We start from the raw sequence: 24131 nt of genomic DNA, 5'->3' as shown, positions 1-24131 counted from the left end.
AATACCTCTTGTTGCAGTGTTGTTTCATCAGGTGGTGTGAACTCAAATTCTTGAAGCAGTTCTTCTGCATCACTTAGGTTTTCAAGTTCTTTAAACAGGTTGATGTCTGTAACAATGTTGCAAGCGGGAACAGATCAGTGAAAGAATCCAACGTATCTATTCTAATACATTACGCCTGTAAAAATGTTGCAAGAGACCAGTGAGTTTCCAAAGTAGCTTCAATACATAAAAAAATACAGTAAGGGGGAAAGTTGCTTATTTCCACTCGGGGGAAAGTTGCTTATTTCCACTCAGTCAAAACAAGTACTGCTGCGCCTGAGCATTAAAACGTATGTTATATTCAATAACGTAAAGTATATTCATTATATCCAGACAGTCAATGAAGTTGCACGTTGTGTTTACAACAAAGCTATTATAATGTAATAAGAATCGCACTTACCCCATTCGCCATCATGATCAATGCAAATATCGGCTAAATCGCTGTCAAATAGCCCATATTGTAGATGACTGTCTAAATCCAACCGTAACTCTGCCATTTCTAATGTTAGAAATTGTCAAAAAGAGTCACAACAGAGTGTTCACATTTCCTAGTTTGCCGTCAACTCTCCACTATAGATACCGTAAATAAATAAATACACGTCCTGCTAATTAGTACGGAACCCGCGATGGGACATTTACAAAACATGACAGTTCCCAGCAGGTCTAGCCTGCTAGTGATAAAGGTTATTTGAACTAGTAGCCGCACACTGAGGCAAACATCTACAGTACATGTCTGGAGATCTGCTTCTTCAAAATGCCAATGCATTATGATATGGGGGGCATAAAATGCTAATAATAATCATTCCATTGAATAATGTGAGCAGTAGAAATACTGGTAAGACAGACAGAAATATAGAGAAAGCTATTCTGAAAGAGAGATACCTATTTCAAATCAAGTGTTATTTGTCACATACATGCGGTAGCAGAGAGAACAGTCTATGACTAGGGTGGCTGGAGTCTTTGACGGTCGGAGACCGAGTAGTTGCCATACCAGGCAGTGATGCAACCCGTCAGGACGCTCTCGATGATACAGCTGTAAAATCTTTTGTTTTAACACCAATCATAGTCAAACTATCGCAAACTGTTTGACTTGAAAAACTACAAAACATATATTTTTTAAGAACTGTTTGGGAGCCAAAAGAGCCGGCTCTTTTTGGTGAGCTGAGCCGAACGAGCCGGCTCGGAATGCCAATCACTTATAACCTCACAAGGCACCCTGATCTTTTTCCTCGAAATCTCAGTTTCCTTCTCCAGAGAATCACGGGGCCGGGGCCTGGTCGGGTGTCAACAGCATAGCCCTCACGTCCGACTCATTGAAGAAAAACTCTTCATCCAGTTTGAGGTGAGCAATCCCGGTGCTGCTGTTTAGAAGCTCTTTTCGGTCATAGGAGACGGTAGCAGCAATATTATGTACAAAACAAGTTTCGAGCAACGCAAAAAAACAAACACTCATCAACAGTTTGTGCAATCTGCTTCAGTTGCATATAATATAGAAAAATAAATACCATCTTGTTAGGGGCAATTCCACAGAGACAGACTCAGATGTCATTTTAAATGTTGAACAAAAAACTATGATTGCATAGTTAAATAAAGCATACAACTCTACTCACAAGGACTACTTTCAACAATTTCCACAGAAAATCTTACAAAAATACAACTACTTGAAGATGAAAAGTTCAGTAACAGAATGATGACACAAACCGTCATTCTGTTACCAAACTCTGCATCTGAACTGTTTTTCAAGTAAATATGTTTATGTAAAATGTTCAGTGGAAATCGTTAAAAGTAGTCCTCGTGCATAGAGTTCTATGATTTGTTTAACTTTGCAATCATTGGTTTTTGTTTGACATACATTTTAAAGTGACAAATCTGAGTCTCAGTGTCACTGTTACCATGGAATTGCCCTCAGGCTACTCATTCAATTAATATGCAAGTAGTAGAAATAGTCTAGGTAACCTACAATATTTATGAACCATCAATGGCAGACAGGGAAAGATGGAGACAGCTATTCTGAGAAATGTATTATAGATATGAACCATTTTTACATTTTCATGATTTGAGTGTGGCTATACTGATATGTTTGATTTCATCCACTCTGTTTTTATGCATCTGGAAGGCTGGAGTCACCCATCGACCACAGGAACACTGCTCCCCACACCAGCTGAACGAGCCCAGCTTGGAGCTACACTTTGGGCACAAGATCTAAAAAATAAAAATAAACGTTTTTTTTTTTTTTATATACTTAGAAGACACTGAATATAACAAGTAAATGCAAAGTTAATTATTCTCAAATGTGGTCATCGAGGAGTCTCGTTTGTAGGTTTTCATCCCCACAAACCTATCATTCAGTTTGAATTCTGTTTATTAATTGATCTGCTAAATATAGTAGAGCCGCTTCAGTAAGTCTGTTATATTGTGCCAAGATAAATATGCATTCTCATTTTACACTTAACAATGTGACTAAAACTGACTTAAACTGAACAAAATGTCAGAATACTCCATGCCAGCATTAACTAAGCACGACTATTCCATCTGAAAGCGAATTGTCATTTTTACCTGTCCATCCATCACCCCTAACAAGGCCTGTTCCATCCACTGGACAGGCTCAGTGAAGTAGGAGGTACACTGGGTCTGGTCCCCACTCGGTAGGTTACTCATCTTCTTATAGGCAAACGCAGTCGGTCCATTGCCAATAGTGTGACTGAGGACACTGGAAGCGCGGAACAGCGTCCGTCTAGAGGGGAAGACAGAGGGGGTAACACCAAAGGGTGAACATGAAGAACATTTGTGTTGCTTGCTGACAGCCTTTATTTTTCACTCTCAGTTCAGTCTGTTCAGCATCTGAAACTGTAGGGTGTGTGTATTCTTCATTTATTCACTCATTCAGTTCCCTTACCGACACTTTTTACATCTGTATACCACCTCAGAACAGGTGCTTAGGTAAGGGTCCACTGCAAACAACTCCTTTGGGACATTCTGAAGCTCTGTGTCAAGGATAAACGGTCTTAAGAGGATCTCTACAAAACAGAGCTGGCAGCAATTCAATTCATATGGATGAATGTTTCAATTAGGTTAAACAGAGCAATGTCCCCTGGTACAGTCAAATAAACTACAGCAGTCCTGAAACAGGAAGAAAGCAAAAAAAAGGTGGCAGGTTAGCCTAGCAGTTAAGAATGTTGGGCAGTAACCAAATAGGTGCTGGTTCGATTCCCCGAATCAACTAGGTGAAAAATGTGCGTCTCCTAAATGTAAATAACAGAAAGGATGAAGAGGTGAGGAAAACAGCAGGACATACCTGGGTATTTCTCTGTGAGTTTCTGGAGTCTGTACTGCTTGTACTGGGGGCTGGTGACATCTACTTCACAACCCAATGACTCATATAGTGCTAACTGGTCCACAAACCCCTCATTCATCCTAAACATGAATTAAATACATTTTACAATGGACATAGTTGACCAAGATAACAGTAGTTCCTTTAAGTAGTGTCCCTAATAAACATGAACAATGCAGACCCTGCAGTTAAATGGTATAATAAAATCACAGCTTTTTTTTGCTTACTTTACATCAGGTTTAAGTTGCTGGAGTTTGGCATAGGCATCGCCGAAGTTCATTTTATGACATTTCATCATGTAAGCAGTCACCACCGCCGCACTCCGACTTTGGCCTACGTGGCTAAATCACAAACATAGCGTTGCATGTCAAATGCATGTGAGGCTATCATCATGATATGCATTAAATAACTCAGGATTTGACAGGCCTCACGCACCAATGCACAAGGACAGATTTTGATGCCTCGCAAGCATCACATATGAAGCGAATGCAGTCATCGAGGTGGCTGAGTAGGTCTGTGGAGGACTCATCCAGTGAATAGACATACTTCATCCTAAATGACCCAGCAGGTGAAGCTGGCTGCTCTGAGTCCACTGTGAGTATGTGGGTGATGCCAGCACTGGTCAGGTCCTGGGCATCTTTCAGATCAGATGCTGCCCCGATGTAGACTCCTGCCTCTACCTGAATCATGGCTTGGCAATCAGGATTTCTCTAGGGTAGAAGACCTGTGAAATATACCTGTTGTTAGCATGTGACACTTAAAATATTGCATAGCTATACATTAATATGATATAGTGAATATGTACGTTAAGTCATTCACTACATTAGCTAGCTACTGCCATTTTTTTTGTATATGCTGTACTAAATAGCTTCCTTCCTGAATATCAGAATATAACATATGTATATTTTATCCACAAATTGATGAGGTATAATCTGTCCATTAATAATCTTCACTCAATGATCATTTTGACAGCGACGTAGCTATAGCTAAACACAGCTTGCCAGGCTAGCTAACGTTAGCTAGCAAGATTCATTTATCCGGCACTGCTAAGTCAGCCTCAAGTTTCTAGCCTAAATATAAATGTTCTTCTTATCGGAAAAAATATCAGTCGTGCCTCTTACAAACGAAGTGTGCTATTTCAGTCAGTTGTAAAGAACTAAGCTAGATAGATACTAAATATAACTAAAACAAAATAATGTTTGAAAAACGTAAAGCGTGGCTGCTAAACTGTTTGGTCCGGTTATTAATTGTAACCAATCAGGGAACAAAAATGTAACACTTTAGTTCCGGAGATAGCTCCACTTTAGTTCCTACACAGCGAACAAAGTTTGTAGCTGAGGAACGCTCAACTCCGTATATTGAGGCAGCGATGAGTATTGAGAACTTGTCTTGCGAGAACGGAGTTGTGCGTTGATCAGCTAAGCTGTGAACAAACGGTTTGCTGAGTGGTACACTTTCACAACTCTTAGTACAAAACTGAACTGGTCACACTGGTCACAGAGCCAGTCTTTCATCCAGAACTTGTCATTGTGCATTCATTGGGATTGTAAACATCTCACCACAACCATTGATTCAAAATATAGGTTTGTGAAATGTAATGAGAACATTGGTTTAATCACCAAAACACAACATAATGATATCTTTTAAATTTGGTCATTTTAACTACCAGTTAATCCAAATAACAAACAATGCAAGATACACATTTCAAATCGCCCTTAGAAGAGCTGAAAGTAATATGCTGCAGTACTGTAAGTTACTTTTCACATTAGGCAATACACAACAATTTACAGAAAATCTATAATTTCCATATCTATCCAATGTGTAATCAAAAGGTGTGATCAAAGATAGAACGCTACCAGCAAAAACAACAGGAAAGGAAGAGAGAGAGTGAAAAATAAGCACTAGAGAACTTCTGTGACAAGGTAGGGGGGGTATACAGAAGATAGCCCTATTTGGTAAAATACCAAGTCCATATTATGGCAAGAACAGCTCAAAGAAGCAAAGAGAAACGACAGTCCATCATAACTTTAAGACATGAAGATCAGTCAATACGGAACATTTCAAGAACTTTGACTGTTTCTTCAACTGCAGTCGCAAAAACCATCAAGCACTATGATGAAATTGGCTCTCATGAGGACCGCCACAGGAAAGAAAGACCCAGAGTTACCTCTGCTGCAGAGGACAAGTTCATTAGAGTTACCAGCCTCAGAAATTGCAGGCCAAATAAATGCTTCACGATACGCCATCCCGTCTGATTTGGGCTTAGTGGGATTATCATTTGTTTTTCAACAGGACAATGACCCAACACGCCTCCAGGCTGTGTAAGGGCTATTTTACCAAGAAGGAGAGCGATGGAGTGCTGCATCAGATGACCTGGCCTCCACAATCCCCCGACCTCAACCAAATTGAGATGGTTTGGGATGAGTTGGACCACAGAGTGAAGGAAAAGCAGCCAACAGTAGTAAAAATAAAGTAAAAACCCTTGAATGAGTAGGTGTTCTAAAACATTTGATCGGTTGTGTATTTTTGAATATAGGTGTTATTTATATGTGTAGCAAGTAGCGGCAAGATAATAATTGATGATACATATGGTGCATAGCAAGTAACGACAAGAGAATCGGTGAAGATGCACATGGGGCAATGAGGAGATTACCGAGTGTGTTTGTGAATACTACCAAGTGAAAGCAGATTTGAAAGTTGTTTGATTGTGAGATGTGACATATTAAGCTGTAACACAAATGACTGAAATTTGGATAATAAATGGATTGAAACTAGTGCTATTACGATTTAAATTTGGATATTAAACTGGTGGGAGCTGAGTTTTCCAGTTCTGTGGGAGCTGATATATAACATTAATACGTTATCTATAGGTAGAGGATATGGTTCTGCCAGTCTGTATGTTTAGGGAAAGCAGCCTTTATAGCGGTAAACACTGCATCCAGCTGGTCACCACGATTAGCCACTAATACATAGTGATCCCACATGTTTATAGTCCTTCCATTTAAATTTTAAACAGCGGCAGAGTATTTCTTAAATTTCTCTGGTGGTGGGTTGTACAGGGAGATGATTGTTTTTACCTCTTCTTCAAACTTTACAGCATCTTTTGCTGGATCAGTGACATCACCCACTATTGCCTTAATTTCATCAACATCCCACAGTCTATCCATTTCCAACATGCTACCACCACCATTGGGGATGGAGCAACTTATTATCAGATACATTCCCGGGGAGGTCTTCTTTCTCGTATCTTTTCTGTTTTTTTCCCTCATTGCTGTCATCACTGCTGCTTGTTTCATCTTCTTCATCTCGGCTACTTTTTTACTGACGTTCTTCCTGCTGCTTGCGCTCCTTAATTTGCGTCTTGTATTTCTACATTCTCTCTTCTCTTTTTGTCTCTTACATTTCTCCAGTTCTCTTCTGACAAACACAACTGATTGGCTCAAATGCGTTAAGAAGGAAAGAAATTCCATAAATTCACTTTTAAGAAGGCACACCTGTTAATTGAAATGCATTCCAGGTGACTACCTCATGAAGCTGGTTGAGAGAATGCCAAGGGTGTGCAAAGCTGTCATCAAGGCAAAGGGTGGATATTTGAAGAATCTCAAATATAAAATATATTTTGATTTGTTTAACACATTTCTTGTTACTACATGATCCCATATGTGTTATTTCATAGTTTTGATGTCTTCACTATTATTATACAATGTAGAAAGAAAAGAAAAACCCTTGAATGAGTAGGTGTTCTAAAACTTTCGACCGGTAGTGTACCTCATGTTACGTTGTAGTGGCTGCAGACCACATAGACATTTCTCATAAATGCCTACAGACAGCTGTTAGTGGGACTTTCCATGGTAACGTTAAGCCTTCGCTTTAGTTTTCTCATAAAACTAGTGAATAGTCTTCTCTCTATATTGCTATGGGTACCATTTTATTCATTACTCGCCTTGATTTCATTATTAGTATTTTTTTTATACAAATTCATTTAAATTGACTTACTGAAATTCAGAAGACGTCCCTCAGAGGTTCACAGATCGGGTATCTTCCCCCAGGCGGCTCTCAGTAGAAGTCTGGTCTGGTCCACGTCGCCTTTTTTGGTCAGAAGGGAAATTCCCTTACACTTTCCCACTAGGGAATGCAGCACCGGTGTCTCCCTCACAGACCTTCACTGAGATGCTCCACAGGTGGAATCACTGATCCTATTCGTTGACACCATATTGTGTAAATTCTTACACAGGACACTCGAAGTCAATATACATTATGTATGGTTATCATGTATCATACATGTCATCATTTTGATGTTTATACTTTACAAACAAACATTTTATTTCTGTAGTTCTCTAAATCCATATATAGTAGACATACCAGTTTAAAATCTATAGGTTTACCAAATGGTGAAGTGGTTAACCATAAAGCGCAGTTGGATTAAGTGATGGTCAAACATTTTTAAACAAATGAGAAGAGAATAATATGAAAAGTATTGTTAGCATTGCATTGTGAAAGGCAATTACTTTATATGAAATATATTTATAGATGAAACACTGATTAGGTTTGGTGAAAAAGTTACTGTGTGATTTTGTGTGTTGTATTTAGTCAATTGAAAATGTGCTTATAGTTTTGAAAAAACTGCCTTTTGGATGATGTTTTGTGTTTTGAGTTTTGTGCTAAGAATTGTAACATTTTACCACATACTTGTGAAAATAGTACCAAAGCGATAAAAAAAACTGTAATCAGATTTGTCCCGCCATTCTCGATTTCTTGATTTCTTGTCTTATTTGTATTTTTTCCCCTTACATTTTAATTGTTTGACATTTGACTGCATTGTTAGGTGCTAGTAACATAAGCATTTCCCTGCACCCGCTATAACACCTGCTACTGTAAACTATGTACACGACCAATAAACTTTGATTTCACATCTTTATTTCACTAGATGGCAGCAAATATACATTTTAAATGGATGCATGGAAACGGTGACACTACTTTAAATCAAATGCAATTTTATTTGTCACATGCTTCGTAAACAGGTGTAGACTAACAGTGAAATGCTTACATACGGGCCTTTCCCAACAATGCAAAGAGAAAAATACTGAAATAATAGAAAAATAATAACACCAGGAATAAATACACAATGAGTAACGATGACTTGGCTATATACACAGGGTACCAGTGCCGTGTCAATGTGCAGGCGTACGAGATAGTTGAAGTAGATATGTACATATACAGTAGGTAGGGATAAAGTGACTAGGCAACAGGATAATAAACAGTAGCATCAGCGTATGTAATGAGTCAAAGTGTTAGTGCAAAAAGGGTCAATGCAGATAGTCCGGATAGATATTTGCTTAACTATTTAATTATCTATTTAACAGTCTTATGACTTGGGGATAGAACCTGTTCAGGGTCCTGTCGGTTCCAGATATTGTGCATCTGCACAGGTTGCAGTGCTGTAGCAGATAAAACAGTCTATGACTGGAGTCTTTGACCATTTTTAGGGGCTTCTTCTGACACCGTCTGGTATAGAGGTCCTGGATGGCAGGAAGTTCGGCCCCAGTGATGTACTGGAATGTACACACTACCGTCTGTAGCGCCTTGTGGTCAGATGCCGATCCGTTGCCATACCAGGCGGTGATGCAGCCAGTCAAAATGCTCTCAATGGTGCAGCTGTAGAACTTTTTGAGGATCTGAGGACCCATGCCAAATCTTTTCAGCCTCCTGAGGGGGAAGAGGCGTTGTCATGCCTTCTTCCCAACTGTGTTGGTGTGTGTGGACCATGATAATTCCTTAGTGATGTGGACACCAATGAACTTGAAGCTCTCGAACAGCTTCACTACAGCTCCGTCGATTTGATGGGGGCGTGCTCGGCCCTCCATTTCTTGTAGTCCACGATCAGCGATTTTAGGAAGTGTCCAAAATGTATTGATAAGCATCAAAGAGAATATTAATTTATAACCATTTGGGCCACTCAACATATGGATCCACAATATCTGCATCAACATTTTGAAGTGTTTGTGAAAATGATATATGATACAACAGTTTATTCATGTCACAGTGTTGATAGTTCAAGTTTTATTGTCACAGTACAGTGAAATGCTTAAATATATGAAATATTAATTTGTTTACAAAGTATACTGCACATGCTATCATGTACTTTCCTCTGAAGTCAACAACACTCATTTCTTATTGACCCTGTCATGTCAGATTTTTGATGCCAGTCCATGTCTGCTCTCCAGTTTCAGCGAGCGTCTCCAATAAGCCTTTGACTTACATTATAAATAGAGAGAGCTGTTCCTAGAGGGTGTGACGACACGGTTAGGCTACCCTCAATTTATGGTCCTCGTTGAAAAGTAGTCCCTCCGTGTGCAATATGGACATTTCGTCCTGGTTTGGTCACTGGAGTGACCCTGTGATTTTGAGAGTAAAATACAATGCTGCACCTTTATATTCCTCTGCCCTTTCCTTTCCCCCAAAAAAGTATCTACACTGCGTGCACAATTATTAGGCAAATTGTATTCCTCGGGATTCATTTTATTGTTGAACAAACACAATGCTCTCAGTCAATCCAAAATGTTATTGAACCTCAAACCTGAATGTTTAACAAAGGAAAAGTGAGTTTTGTCTTTCTCAAGGAAATATATGTGTGCACAATTATTAGGCAACTATTAGTGTGCAGAATAATTAGGCAACTAAATTACAAAAATAATTTCTCTCAACTCACTTGTTTATTCTCCATTTTTAGAGTAAGTGTAACAGATAAGTAACACAAAATGACAATTATCTAACATTTTTGGCCTTTCAAAAATATTCAGTGACCAATATAGCCGCCCTTATTTTCAATAACTGCCATGAGCCTTCCATCCATGGAGTCTGTCAGTTTCTTGATCTGTTCACGATCAATTTTCACTGAAGCAGCAACCACAGCCTCCCAAATGCTGTTCAAAAAGGTGTATTGTCTTCCATCACTGTAAATCTCACATTTGAGAAGGGCCCACAAGTTCTCAATAGGATTTAAGTCAGGTGAGGAAGGGGGCCAGGTCATTATTCAGGCATCTTTGAGGCCCTTGCTGGCTAGCCAAGCAGTGGGATACTTGGATGCATGTGATGGAGCATTGTCCTGCATAAAGATCATGGCCTTCTAGAATGCTGAGGACTTCTTCCTGTACCACTGTTTGACGAAAGAATCTTCCAGAAACTGTCAGTAGGTTTGGGAGTTGAGTTTCAGTCCATCTTCAACCCGAAAAGGTCCAACTACCTCATCCTCAATGATAGCAGCCCATACCAGTACCCCTCCTTCACCTTGCTGGCACCTGACTCAAAGTGGTGCCCTGTGTCCATTACTGATCCAGCCACAGGTCCATCCATTTGGTCCATCAAGAGTTACTTTCATTTCATCTGTCCATAAAACCTTTGAAAAATCTGTCTTCAGGTATTTCTTTGCACAATCTTGACGCTTCAACTTGTGAATCTTATTCAGTGGTGGTCTTGTTTCAGTCTTCTTGACCTTGGCCATGTCTCTGAGCACTTGACACCTTGTACTTCTGAACACTCCAGGTAGGTTGCAGTTCTGGAATACGGTGGCACTGGAGGATAATGGGTTCCTGGTAGTTTGACGTTTAATTCTTCTCAAGTCTTTTGCAGTTAATTTGCGCCTTTTCTTCCCCATGTGTTTTTTGCACCCCAGTTGACTATTCGCAACAAAACGTTTGAATATCCGGTGGTCACACCTCAATAGTTTAGCTATTTAAAGAGTGTCGCATCCGTCTGAAAGGCATTTTACATTTTTGTCTTTTCAGTGTCAGTTAAATTTCTTTTTTGGCCCATTTTACCTGAGGTAATGAGGCTGCCTAATAATTATGCACACCTTGATATAAGGTGTTATTCACTTTCGCCACACCCTCCCTCATTACACAAATACATATCACCTGAAAATGATTAAATCCAATAAGCATTCAAGTTTATATGGGTTGGAGTTCGAAAATGTGAATAGAAACAATGATAAGATCAGAATACTCACGTGCCTAATAATTGTGCACGCAGTGTAAAATGGAATGTTGTTTGCTAGAAATGATACTACTGCAATTTTTGTTTTGGCCGTCTTAAATGTGATGTGAAAGCTGATACGATGACATTTGAGCAAGAGTGAGTCACTCTTCAAGGGCCTCTGCAGAGCTGCTCTGATCTGAAAATCACAGTTATCACCCGTGTTTGACCAAAATGACATGCATTTTAAAACAAAAACTCATCCATGCACCAAGCTGCAGTAATGGTGAAACTTGGTGTGGCCAGAACTGATGAGCTGGATGAATATCTTACAACATATGTGAATGCACATTCATTTGTTTCAGTATTATATGCAGCACTTACTTTGCTGATTTACTGAGGAAAAATGTACTTACTATTACTGAGATATGTGGTTGTCCCAACTAGCTATTTTAAGATGAATTCACTAACTGTAAGTCGCTCTGGATAAGAGCGTCTATCACGACTTCCGCCGAAGTTGGTCCCTCTCCTTGTTCGGGCGGCGTTTGGCGGTCGACGTCACCGACCTTCTAGCCATCGCCGATCCACTTTTCATTTTCCATTGGTTTTGTCTTGTCTTCCATCACACCTGGTTCCAATTCCATCAATTACATGTTGTGTATTTAACCCTCTGTTCCCCCCCCCCCCCCATGTCCTTGTCCGTAATTGTTTGTTGTAGTGCTTGTGCACGGTATGCTGGTAGTTACTGGGTTTTGTTTGACCCATTTATTGTATTATTCTGTTGACGGTGGTTTATGGTTATTAAACACAACCGTTGTAAATCAGTTTCCGCTTTCCTGCGCCTGACTTCCCTGCCGCCAGTAGCATTGCATTACAGCGTCTGATAAATGACTAAAATGTAATGAAGAAAGACAGTTCTAAAACTACGAAAGGAGGGTGAAACATGCTCTTTAGTGGTACAAAAGAACAAACAGTTCACAGCAGACCAGACCAGCGTGACATGAAGAAGCAGGTGTCTCTAGCCCTAATCTGATTGGTCTCTTCAGGACAGGTCCAGCTTAACCTGAGGTGTTCTAGGCGAATCCCTGGTCCAGCCGTCTATTTTACAAATCTGTCTCTAAGCCAGCCCACAGATCTGGTATTCTTTGCACGCATATAGGATGCAATGGGGTGGGGTTATTTTTATTGCTGTGTAATTGTGTCTAATTTTTGTTTGGGTAACATTAGCAATCATTCAAAATAGTGGCTGTGGTTATTCTTAGGCCAGTTAGGACTGGGCCACATCAACATCATAGATTTTTTATGCGGTATGACAAATCTATGGTCTGGTTGGCTTCATCTCAATTATTTGTTGTAACCCTCTAGACAGAACCAGGGATTAACAGGTTAATAAAATGAGTATTTTCGAGGCCTTCTGGAGATGACAATTGGTCCTCGGAGAGGGTGGAAATAGAAAAACTGTAAGACATATATTTTCTAAAGGATAGTACATGTGGACTGACAACCACTCTTGAATAGCAAAGGCCTATGTACAGGGAAAATACACTGAGTACACCAAACATTAGGAACACCTTCCTCATATTGAGTTGCATGGAGTCTACAAGGTGTCGAGAGCGTTCCACAGGGATGTTGGCCCATGTTGACTCCAATGCTTCCCACAGTTGCGTCAAGTTGTCTGGATGTCCTTTGGGTGGTGGACCATTCTTGATACACACGGGAAACTGTTGAGCGTGAAAAACCCAGTAGCGTTGCAGTTCTTGACGCAAACCGGTGTGCCTGGCACCAACTACCATAAACCATTCAAAGGCACTTAACTATTTTGTCTTGCCCATTCACCCTCTGAATGGCACACATACACAATCCATGTCTCAATGGTCTCAAGGGTTAAAAATCTTTCTTTAACCTCTATGGGATCGGTGTCCACCCCGCGGGACGGTTGAGCTAATGTAGGCTAATGTTATTTGCATGAGGTTGTAAGTAACAAAATAATTTCCCAGGACATAGACATATCTGATATGGGCAGAAAGCTTAAATTCTTGTTAATCTAACTACACTGTCCAATTTACAGTTGCTATTACAGTGAAAGAATACCATGCTATTGTTTGAGGAGAGTGCACAATTATGAACTTCAAAATGTATTAATTAACCAATTAGGCACATTTGGGCAGTCTTGACACAACATTTTGAACAAATATGCAATGGATCATTGGATCAGTCTAAAACTTCGCATCTAGTGGCCAAAATCTAAATTGCGCCTGGGTTGGAATAATACATTATGGCCTTTCACTTGCATTTCAAAGATGATGGTAAAAAATACAAATAAATCTTTGTATTATCTTTTACCAAATCTAATGTGTTATATTCTCCTACATTCATTTCTCATTTCCACAAACTTCATAGTGTTTCCTTTCAAATGGTATCAAGAATATGCATATCTTTGCTTCAGGTCCATGAGCTACAGGCAGTTAGATTCGGGTATGTCATTTTAGGCGAAAATTGAAAAAAAGGGTCGGATCCTTAAGAGGTTGTCTCTTCCCCTTCATCTACACTGATTGAAGTCGATTTAACAAGTTACATCAATAAGCGATCATAGCTTTCACCTGGATTCACATGGTCAGTCTGCCATGGAAAGAGCTCAGTGTATGTGGTTACATCATGGCCACTATACCATCACAGAAGAAATATGACAGAGACATAATGTAAATTCATTAAGTATAAAACTAGTTCTCTTGTAGTTGCCAAAATATGTGAGATGGCATGTGAACATTACATTCCATTAAAATGAAAAATGGGCTATAAAATACTATTGTGGTGCATTTTTCGATCTTGTTCTATAACTACTGTACCATAATGTGTAGATTGCGCAGGGTCAGGAATATCTCCTGACCCTAGTTAATTGTGATATATTTAAGATGCAGTCAGCACATGGAGTAACTCCTGACCCTAGTTAATTGTGATATATTTAAGATACAGTCAGCACATGGAGTAACTCCTGACCCTAGTTAATTGTGATATATTTAAGATGCAGTCAGCACATGGAGTAACTCCTGACCCTAGTTAATTGTGATATATTTAATATGCAGTCAGCACATGGAATAACTCCTGACCCTAGTTAATTGTGATATATTTAAGATACAGTCAGCACATGGAATAACTCCTGACCCTAGTTAATTGTGATATATTTAAGATACAGTCAGCACATGGAATAACTCCTGACCCTAGTTAATTGTGATATATTTAAGATGCAGTCAGCACATGGAATAACTCCTGACCCTAGTTAATTGTGATATATTTAAGATGCAGTCAGCACATGGAATAACTCCTGACCCTAGTTAATAGTGATATATTTAAGATGCAGTCAGCACATGGAGTAAGTCCTGACCCTAGTTAATTGTGATATACACTGCTCCAAAAAATAAAGGGAACACTTAAACAACACAATGTAACTCCAAGTCAATCACACTTCTGTGAAATCAAACTGTCCACTTAGGAAGCAACACTGATTGACAATACATTTCACATGCTGTTGTGCAAATGAAATAGACAACAGGTGGAAATTATAGGCAATTAGCAAGACACCCCCAATAAAGGAGTGGTTCTGCAGGTGGGTACCACAGACCACTTCTCAGTTCCTATGCTTCCTGGCTGATGTTTTGGTCACTTTTGAATGCTGGCGGTGCTTTCACTCTAGTAGTAGCATGAGACGGAGTCTACAACCCACACAAGTAGCTCAGGTACTGCAGCTCATCCAGGATGGCACATCAATGCGAGCTGTGGCAAGAAGGTTTGCTGTGTCTGTCAGCGTAGTGTCCAGAGCATGGAGGCGCTACCAGGAGACAGGCCAATACATCAGGAGACGTGGAGGAGGCCGTAGGAGGGCAACAACCCAGCAGCAGGACCGCTACCTCCGCCTTCGTGCAAGGAGGAGCAGGAGGAGCACTGCCAGAGCCCTGCAAAATGACCTCCAGCAGGCCACAAATGTGCATGTGTCTGCTCAAACGGTCAGAAACAGACTCCATGAGGGTGGTATGAGGGCCCAACGTCCACAGGTGGGGGTTGTGCTTACAGCCCAACACCGTGTAGGACGTTTGGCATTTGCCAGAGAACACCAAGATTGGCAAATTCGCCACTGGCGCCCTGTGCTCTTCACAGATGAAAGCAGGTTCACACTGAGCACGTGACAGACGTGACAGAGTTTGGAGACGCCGTGGAGAACGTTCTGCTGCCTGCAACATCCTCCAGCATGACCGGTTTGGCGGTGGGTCAGTCATGGTGTGGGGTGGCATTTCTTTGGGGGGCCGCACAGCCCTCCATGTGCTCGCCAGAGGTAGCCTCACTGCCATTAGGTACCGAGATGAGATCCTCAGACCCCTTGTGAGACCATATGCTGGTACGGTTGGCCCTGGGTTCCTCCTAATGCAAGACAATGCTAGACCTCATGTGGCTGGAGTGTGTCAGCAGTTCCTGCAAGAGGAAGGCATTGATGCTATGGACTGGCCCGCCCATTCCCCAGACCTGAATCCAATTGAGCACATCTGGGACATCATGTCTCGCTCCATCCACCAACGCCACGTTGCACCACAGACTGTCCAGGAGTTGGCGGATGCTTTAGTCCAGGTCTGGGAGGAGATCCCTCAGGAGACCATCCTCCACCTCATCAGGAGCATGCCCAGGCGTTGTAGGGAGGTCATACAGGCACGTGGAGGCCACACACACTACTGAGCCTCATTTTGACTTGTTTTAAGGACATTACATCAAAGTTGGATCAGCCTGTTGTGTGGTTTTCCACTTTCATTTTGAGTGTAACTCCAAATCCAGTCCTCCATGGGTTGATAAATTGGATTTCCATTGATTATTTTTGTGTGATTTTGTTGTCAGCACATTCAACTATGTAAAGAAAAAAGTATTTAATAAGATTATTTCTTTCATTCAGATCTAGGATGTGTTGTTTAAGTGTTCCCTTTATTTTTTTGAGCAGTATATTTAAAATGCAGTCAGCACATGGAATAACTCCTGACCCTAGTTAATTGTGATATATTTAAGATACAGTCAGCACATGGAATAACTCCTGACCCTAGTTAATAGTGATATATTTAAGATGCAGTCAGCACATGGAATAACTCCTGACTCTAGTTAATTCTGATATATTTAAAATGCAGTCAGCACATGGAATAACTCCTGACCCTAGTTAATATTGATATATTTAAGATACAGTCAGCACATGGAATAACTCCTGACCCTAGTTAATTGTGATATATTTAAGATACAGTCAGCACATGGAATAACTCCTGACCCTAGTTAATTGTGATATATTTAAGATACAGTCAGCACATGGAATAACTCCTGACCCTAGTTAATAGTGATATATTTAAGATACAGTCAGCACATGGAATAACTCCTGACCCTAGTTAATTGTGATATATTTAAGATACAGTCAGCACATGGAATAACTCCTGACCCTAGTTAATTGTGATATATTTAAGATACAGCACATTTCCTTTTTGTCCAAAACGCCAGGATGTCCCTTGCTCTCTTTTTGTTGTCCATTACACTGCTACATTCAGACCTGTTGTTGTCGCAGGCTTTCACTGTCATTGTACTTTTAAAAATAATTATTCTGGCAACTATCTTGTTTGGAAAGGAAGAGCCTTGAGTGTTCCTCCAATTTGGCAGCAGGCGGGTACTCTCTTCCTCTGTTAGTTGATGGTGTGTGCCCCCGGTCACCCGCTCTGGCCTTCTTCAGGCCCTATTGATTTTGCTCTGTTGTTTCCTTTCAAATGTCCTCTTGAAGATGTCTGTTTTAGCCCACTGTTTGGCCACTGTGCTGTGCTTCAGGTGGAGTTCTCAAGGGAAGGGCCAGGTGATTTCCTGTTGTTTGTCTCCTGATTGTTCCCAGATTGACTCTTTGTTTGGTCTGTTTGCTGGAACTGTAGGTGTTTTGGTGCCTCACTACACTTTCCTCATGGTCCCAACCCTTCGATGCTTGCAGATCTGTAAGGTGGATGCTATATGGTGGAAGCTACGCCAGTACGCTGCTTTTACCTATCCAGACCCTTCGGACCTGCAAACATTGAGGGATTAGGTAGGCCAACGGGGAAGAAAATGAAGCGAATTGGGACAGGCTGTTGGTTAGATTCACGCACCAGACTCATAGGCTCGCTTCGTAAGTTACAGCAGCTGTCGAAAGAGACTATGGGAGCCTGAACAAGGACCGGGCGGACACATTTCACCCTCTCGGTCGTTCCCCTACTTGACTGCATGGGATCTCTCCAATGGTTATTCTGCTGATAAAATGGTCAGAGCATGCTGTACATCTGGTTAGCTGCTAAGCTGGCTTTCACAATATGTTGCAAACTTGGCTTCCCCTTTTGTCTCCCTGCCTCTGAATTATTGCTCAAGGTTCTTGTTGTTGAAGTAATACTTATTTCGATGCCAAGGAGCCCATAGGCCCCTCTCAACGCCATTGATTTCATTGGGATTTGCTGATTTCTAATAATGTTCACTCTCCCTGTAATGTTTACCTCTGAAAGTCAGCTAATTTCCCAATGTGATGAATTGGACAAACATTTTGATGCCCGACTGTAGTTTACAATCCAGCTTGGATACGTTGTTGGATGACCTTGGGAGTGGAAAACAATTCCAGCTTTTTGGGGGGTCTCTCAGGGTTGAGCGTTGAGCCCGTGGTGGAGCTCTCATGTGTTGATCAGTGTGTCATGGTTCAGGTCCCATGAGCCCGGCTGACAGATCTGTTGAGTAAGATTTACGACGGACTTCCTGTGCCGCTGAAACGATACGCCAGTCATGAGGTAATGCTGCTCTAGCTGTCTTTCCTGTTGGTCAGGGCTTTCTCCAGTAAAACTAAAGTTCAGATCCTGTTTGGAAGTAACCGCAATGTCTCCTGTTCTGTCTGTTGGTTAAAAAACTGTGTGGTGCTTACCAAAAATTACGAGTATAAATCTTCTCATTTTTATCAAGTCAAGATCATAGAATGATACAAGCTGGTTGCGATTTCGAATTTCCACAGACATGAATGTCCACTTTCACCTCGAAATTCCAGTGTCTTCATCGGGCCATGTTGACTCAACATGTTGACTCACCAATCCCTGAAGGGCAGTATTTCTGTACTTCTTTAAGTTTTTATTGACTTGGCCAAACACAGAGAGGCAGATACAGCAAATTAATGAAAAAGTGGCCCCTTTTACAGAACTTTAGATGAGAGCAAAGGTCCCATCATGGAAGTACAAAGAGTTCCTAGATAAGTGACTGCCATATTTTCAAACGCTGATGAGAAACCAAACCAAACTGTCCATTAGCCTCATCAAACTTCATGTTCAACACACTTTACTGTGGCTATAGATCTCATCATACAGCCTCCTAGCCTGAAACTCTCCCTGACATGGTTGTTTTTGTTTCAGTATCTTTAACTCAACTGAACGCATGGAAACTTAGCTGAGGCCAAAGAAAGAGCTCACAATGGAAAGTTGGGTTGCACGTTTCATCTTTTGTGCTCGGAGATTGATGATGTATGAGATTGATGATGTTCTACACGCCTGCGTTGGGTGCTGTGCGGGAGGGATGCACTCCGCAGCAGTGTGGGGGGTGATGATGGGGGAGGAAGAGGGGAGGGGAGGGGAGGGCAGGAGGGAGGAGGGAAGGGAGCTCATAGAGGCATGATGAGACCTCGATAATGAGTTCATGGCAGATGGAAACGACTCAGCCAACCAAGTCGAAGACCGTTCACAAACACACGCGTGCACAGATGCATAGCACACGTTTTAAGACACACTGACACACAGATTATTGAACACAAATATACAATTATATGCGCACACACACACACACTCAAAAGCAAACACTCAAATCTATATGCATGGAGATCCACACAAAACATACACACACACACACACACACACACACACACACACACCTCGATCTCATAATGTCATATTAGTTTAACCAGTGGAGGGAGGGTGATTAAACTGTGGTGGCCATATGCTCACGATGTGTAACAGACCAGACTGACTGACACCTTTGTAATACAGACAATAGAGGAAATGAAGCTATTCTGCAGACATTGTGGGCAGAAGCAAAATGCAGTGATGGTAAGAAAAAAAACATGTTTCATCATGCACAATGGTCATTTTTAGCTACAACTGTTAATTCTGTACTTTACCTAAGGAAGACACTATCGAGTGAGCTTGCTTCACTGGGCTATATGAGGGACCGGGCGAGCTGTGGTCACTTTTGCTTCTCAGCTCTCTGAGTTGGGTTAATGCTTCAGCTTAAGCGGTGATAGATGGTGTTGAGGGTGGGGTCTGTTGCCTTGTGCTTTTCAATGGGTTTCACATGGCCTATTGTTGTGGACTAGCAGCAATGTTTGCTCCTGTTTAAAACCTCATATGTAAAGTCCCCTGTTTTGAGGACCTGCGTGGTTCTGGTACCGGTTCCAACCGACAGTTAAGATTATAAATTAGTATGTGGACCACATAGATGGAAATGGCTTGCATTGAGCGGTAGCCCTGATTCTCACGGACACAGAAGTATGTATCTTCTGCCTGTGTGAAGCAGGATGTGAAATCTGACACTACTTGTAGCTGGGAGGTCCCTCCTACCATTTCATTCGCTCTTTCGACTGTCCAGCCACTCCTGGCTGAACTCTATGTCACAGCCACTAACAAGGCATATGATTGGAATCCTTACATCATAATGCAGCAGGAGAGAGTGGTTTCGTTGCAGTAGCACATTCGGAGATGTATATATAGCCAGTAATCTAAAATCATTCATAGATTTTAAACAAAAAAAACCACTTTGTTTGTCATAGATGGACAATATTAATGAAATGAAACAAGTTCAGGAAGCCAAGGTAGAGCTCTGTGGGACGTTCATAGCGACGGGAGCAGGAGTTTAGAAAATATGCACATTTTCTCTAACACTAAATATACAAATATATATTTTACACTTATAAGGAAGGTGAAATATTATAGTTAGTCATTTTATAAATTGATTATACTATATTTAGAAAACATAAATAATTTAGTTTTATTCATACAGTTTTGTTGAATAGGAAATACATCATATTGTCACGGCTGTCAAAAGGAGAGGACCAAGGTGCAGCGTGTGTGTAGTTCCACATTTGATTTACTCTGTGAAACTATGCAATACATCAAATAACTGAATAGATAAAACAACAAACCGTGACGCAGAGGAGAAACAAACACTACTCAAAAATAATCACCCACAAAACCCAGGAAGAAAAACCCCTACTTAAGTATGATCTCCAATTAGAGACAACGAGGACCAGCTGCCTGTCATGTTCTGACCAGTAAAGGGGTTATTTGTTATTGTAGTTTGGTCAGGACGTGGCAGGGGGGTATTTGTTTTATGTGGTTCGGGGTGTGTGTTTATGTAGAGGGTTGTTTGGTTAGTGTTTTCTGGGGTTTTTGGGCTATGTTCTATGTTAGTATATTTCTATGTTCTAGTCTAGTCTTTGTAGTTCTATGTTTAGTTTTTGATTTGGCCTTCAATTGGAGGCAGCTGCTCGACGTTGTCTCTGATTGAAGGTCCTATATAGAGGGGTGTGTTTTGTTTGGGGTTTGTGGGAAGTTGTTCTTTGCATAGCTGTGTGTTGCCTGCAAGACTGTTGTCGTCCGTTCATTGTTTTCGTTTTATTTTGTAAAATAAACATGAGCATTCACGTACCCGCTGCGCCTTGGTCCATTCGCTGCGACGACCGTTAGAGAACTTCCCACCACAAAGGGACCAAGCAGTGGGGAAAGAAGCAGCAGGTGGACTATCGGGAGTTTTGGACTTGGGAGGAGATATTAGCCGGAGAGGGACCATGGAGAGAGGCTGAAGAGGACCGGGAACGCTACAGGGTAACACGGCTGGCAAGGAAGCCGGAGAGGCAGCCCCAAGAAATGTTTTTTGGGGGGGCACACGGGTAGTTTGGCTGGGCCAAGGGTAAGCCCTAAGCCAACTCCCCGGGCTTATTATGGGGAGAGTGTGGTGAAGAGAGCGCCGGTGTATGCGGAAGTGCGCACGATCTCGCCCATGTGCATGCACAGTTCGGTGCGAGTGATCCCAGCCCCTCACAAGTGCCGTGCTAGAGTGGGCATCCAGCCTGGAAGGAGGATGCCTGCGCAGCGCATCTGGCCACCAGTGCGCCTCCTAGGCCCAGGCTATCCTACGCCTGCTCTACGCACGGCAACCATCAGGCCTCTGCACAGCTCAGTTCGCCCTGTGCCAGCACTCCGCTCGTACAGGGTTACTATGACCATCCAGCCCGGACAGGTTGTGCAGGAGGTGTGCTCCAGACCTCCAGTGCTTACCCATGGTCCAGTGTATCCTGTTCCCGTTCCACGCACTAGCCCTGAGGTGCGTGTTTCCAGTCTGGCACATCCAAAGCCAGCACCACGCACCAGGCTTCCAGTGCGTCAGCCCAGTCCAACTCATCCTGTTCCTGCTCCTCGCACTAGCTTTGAGGTGCGTGTATCCAGTCTGGCATCTCCAGTACCAGCCCCACGCACCAGGCCTCCAGTGCGTCAGCCCAGTCCAACTCGTCCTGTTCCTGCTCCTCGCACTAGCCTTGGGGTGCGTGTCTCCAGTCTGGTACCTCCACTACCAGCCCCACGCATCAGGCTTTCAGTGCGCAGTCCCCGTCCAGAGCTTCCGACGACAGTGCCCCGTCCAGAGCTTCCGACGACAGTGCCCCGTCCAGAGCTTCCGACGACAGTGCCCCGTCCAGAGCTTCCGACGACAGTGCCCCGTCCAGAGCTTCCGACGACAGTGCCCCGTCCAGAGCTTCCGACGACAGTGCCCCGTCCAGAGCTTCCGACGACAGTGCCCCGTCCAGAGCTTCCGACGACAGTGCCCCGTCCAGAGCTTCCGACGACAGTGCCCCGTCCAGAGCTTCCGACGACAGTGCCCCGTCCAGAGCGTCTGACGACAGTGCCCCGTCCAGAGTGTCCGACGACAGTGCCCCGTCTAGAGATGGCCCAAAGTCTGGAACCGAGTGAGACGGCCCACAGTCCGGAACCGAGTGAGACGGCCCACAGTCCGGAACCGAGTGAGACGGCCCACAGTCCGGAACCGAGTGAGACGGCCCACAGTCCGGAACCGACGCAGCGAGAGTCGCCCTACAGTCCGGAATCGGCGCAGCCAGAGTCGCCCTTCAGCCCGAGGTCTCCAGCAACGCTCATCAGCCTGAGGTCTCCAGCAATGCACATCAGCCAGAGGTCTTCAGCGATGCGCAATAGCACAGAGACTTCGGGAGGGGTAACATTAAATATGTATTCAGCGGGGCTGGACAGGTTAGGTGGGGGACTTAGGCCAGAGCCTGAGCCACCTCCACAGTAGGAGGATTGGGGAGGGGGGGGTGTAGCACAGGAACCGTCGGTGACGGCAGCCACCCTCCCTTTAATTTGGGGGGTTTATTTTGTGTTTATTTTTTTTGCGTGAGGTGCATCCGGGGTCTGCACCTTTGGGGGGGGGGGGGGGGGGGGGGTACTGTCATGTTCTGACCAGTAAAGGGGTTATTTGTTATTGTAGTTTGGTCAGGACGTAGCAGGGGGGTATTTGTTTAATGTGGTTCGGGGTGTGTGTGTTTATGTAGAGGGGTGTTTGGTTAGTGTTTTCCGGGGTTTTTGGGCTATGTTCTATGTTAGTATATTTCTATGTTCTAGTCTAGTCTTTGTAGTTCTATGTTTAGTTTATTGATTTGGCCTTCAATTGGAGGCAGCTGCTCCACGTTGCCTCTGATTGAAGGTCCTATATAGAGGGGTGTGTTTTGTTTGGGGTTTGTGGGAAGTTGTTCTTTGCATAGCTGTGTGTTGCCTGCAAGACTGTTTGTCGTCCGTTCATTGTTTTCGTGTTTTATTTTGTAAAATAAACATGAGCATTCACGTACCCTCTGCGCCTTGGTTACGACCGTTACACTGCCTCTAATTGGAGATCATCCCAAACAAACCAACATAGAAATACAAAAACTAGAACCTAAGAACATAGAAATAGAATAAACCCCCCTGTCACGCTCTGACCTACTCCATATCAAATATTTCATATTTCCATATTTTTTTGTTATATTTGTACTTGAGCTTGTGTCCTCAAAAGTGACTACACCTCATCAATTTATAACTATTTTTACCAGAAGGGTGAGATTTGAACCTTTCTTGGAGTATGCAGCACTACCAGTTATTGTTTATGGTGCTTTCATGATAGATAATTACATTTTTGATTACATTTAGTTACATTTAAGATGTTTTAAATCACTTCTGCAATGATTGAAGTCACATTCTTTGATTATGTTTAATATTTTTGAATATTTCAAAAGATTTAAATACACACACCCAAGCCGTTTTTTTCACATGCTAAGGGAAGCACACATAGTGGCACGCACACACACACACACACACACACACACACAGACACACGCACACACAAACTTTGTATGTTGATTGTTATTCACAACCCTCTGATTTTCATTTTGAACCACCATGATTGAAAACAAAATAGTCTTCTGCCACTTAAAACCGTGTGCTATGCAATGACACTGAGTAACAGGGGACAGACAATACTAATGTCCTAGACCATGTGGCTCCATTAGTGAGATAAAAGCCAGGGTGATAAATAGTCCTTTTAGTCCCCTTCTTTGACTTTCATGAATTTACATTATCTAAAGGAGGACAAATGAAAAGGGGCCTGATTAGTGTGGAATGAGTTGGAAGAAAAGCTATTCATCTTTGTTAGCATCCTCCTGTGTTCTTTTGTGCGTTGTTTTTAGAAGGAGGGGGAG

General features: G+C 42.3%; 2 protein-coding genes across 11 annotated transcripts in view; both read right to left on the bottom strand.

Annotated features, from left to right (window-relative positions):
* The window catches only part of LOC106599111 (cyclic AMP-dependent transcription factor ATF-6 alpha), a 67780-nt gene extending 66970 nt beyond the window's left edge, over positions 1 to 810 (bottom strand). Inside the window, exons 1-2 of one of the 8 annotated variants that reach the window (XM_045714576.2) lie at positions 440 to 810; positions 6 to 106 (exon numbers count right to left, since the gene is read on the bottom strand). In XM_045714576.2, the coding sequence (XP_045570532.1) occupies positions 6 to 106; positions 440 to 536 (198 nt within the window). In that variant the 5' untranslated portion in view covers positions 537 to 810. The remainder of the gene's footprint in view (positions 1 to 5; positions 107 to 439) is intronic. The other 7 variants (XM_082973306.1, XM_045714572.2, XM_082973307.1 and 4 more) reach the window with 7 other exon arrangements.
* Positions 811 to 1493: 683 nt separating this feature from the next.
* On the bottom strand, positions 1494 to 4634 carry dusp12 (dual specificity phosphatase 12). 3 transcript variants are annotated; one of them, XM_014189710.3, is made up of 7 exons: positions 4492 to 4634; positions 3806 to 4094; positions 3598 to 3711; positions 3335 to 3453; positions 2936 to 3023; positions 2596 to 2773; positions 1494 to 2241 (listed from the first exon to the last, which is right to left on the bottom strand). In XM_014189710.3, exons 2-7 carry the CDS (start codon positions 4057 to 4059, stop codon positions 2089 to 2091), a joined length of 906 nt encoding a protein of 301 aa, XP_014045185.1. In that variant the 5' UTR covers positions 4060 to 4094; positions 4492 to 4634; the 3' UTR covers positions 1494 to 2088. The 3 variants fall into 3 exon arrangements, with proteins under 3 accessions (XP_014045185.1, XP_014045187.1, NP_001134350.1); NM_001140878.1 differs by having other exon boundaries at positions 2050 to 2241; positions 4485 to 4601; XM_014189712.3 differs by lacking the exon at positions 4492 to 4634 and having other exon boundaries at positions 3806 to 4478.
* Positions 4635 to 24131: the final 19497 nt, after the last annotated feature.

The sequence above is a fragment of the Salmo salar genome, chromosome 03, assembly GCF_965601325.2.
Source record: "Salmo salar chromosome 03, fSalSal1, whole genome shotgun sequence".
NCBI classification, from domain to species: domain Eukaryota; kingdom Metazoa; phylum Chordata; class Actinopteri; order Salmoniformes; family Salmonidae; genus Salmo; species Salmo salar.
Note: the sequence above shows the minus strand (reverse complement) of the source record. Positions and strands in the feature narration are given on the sequence as shown.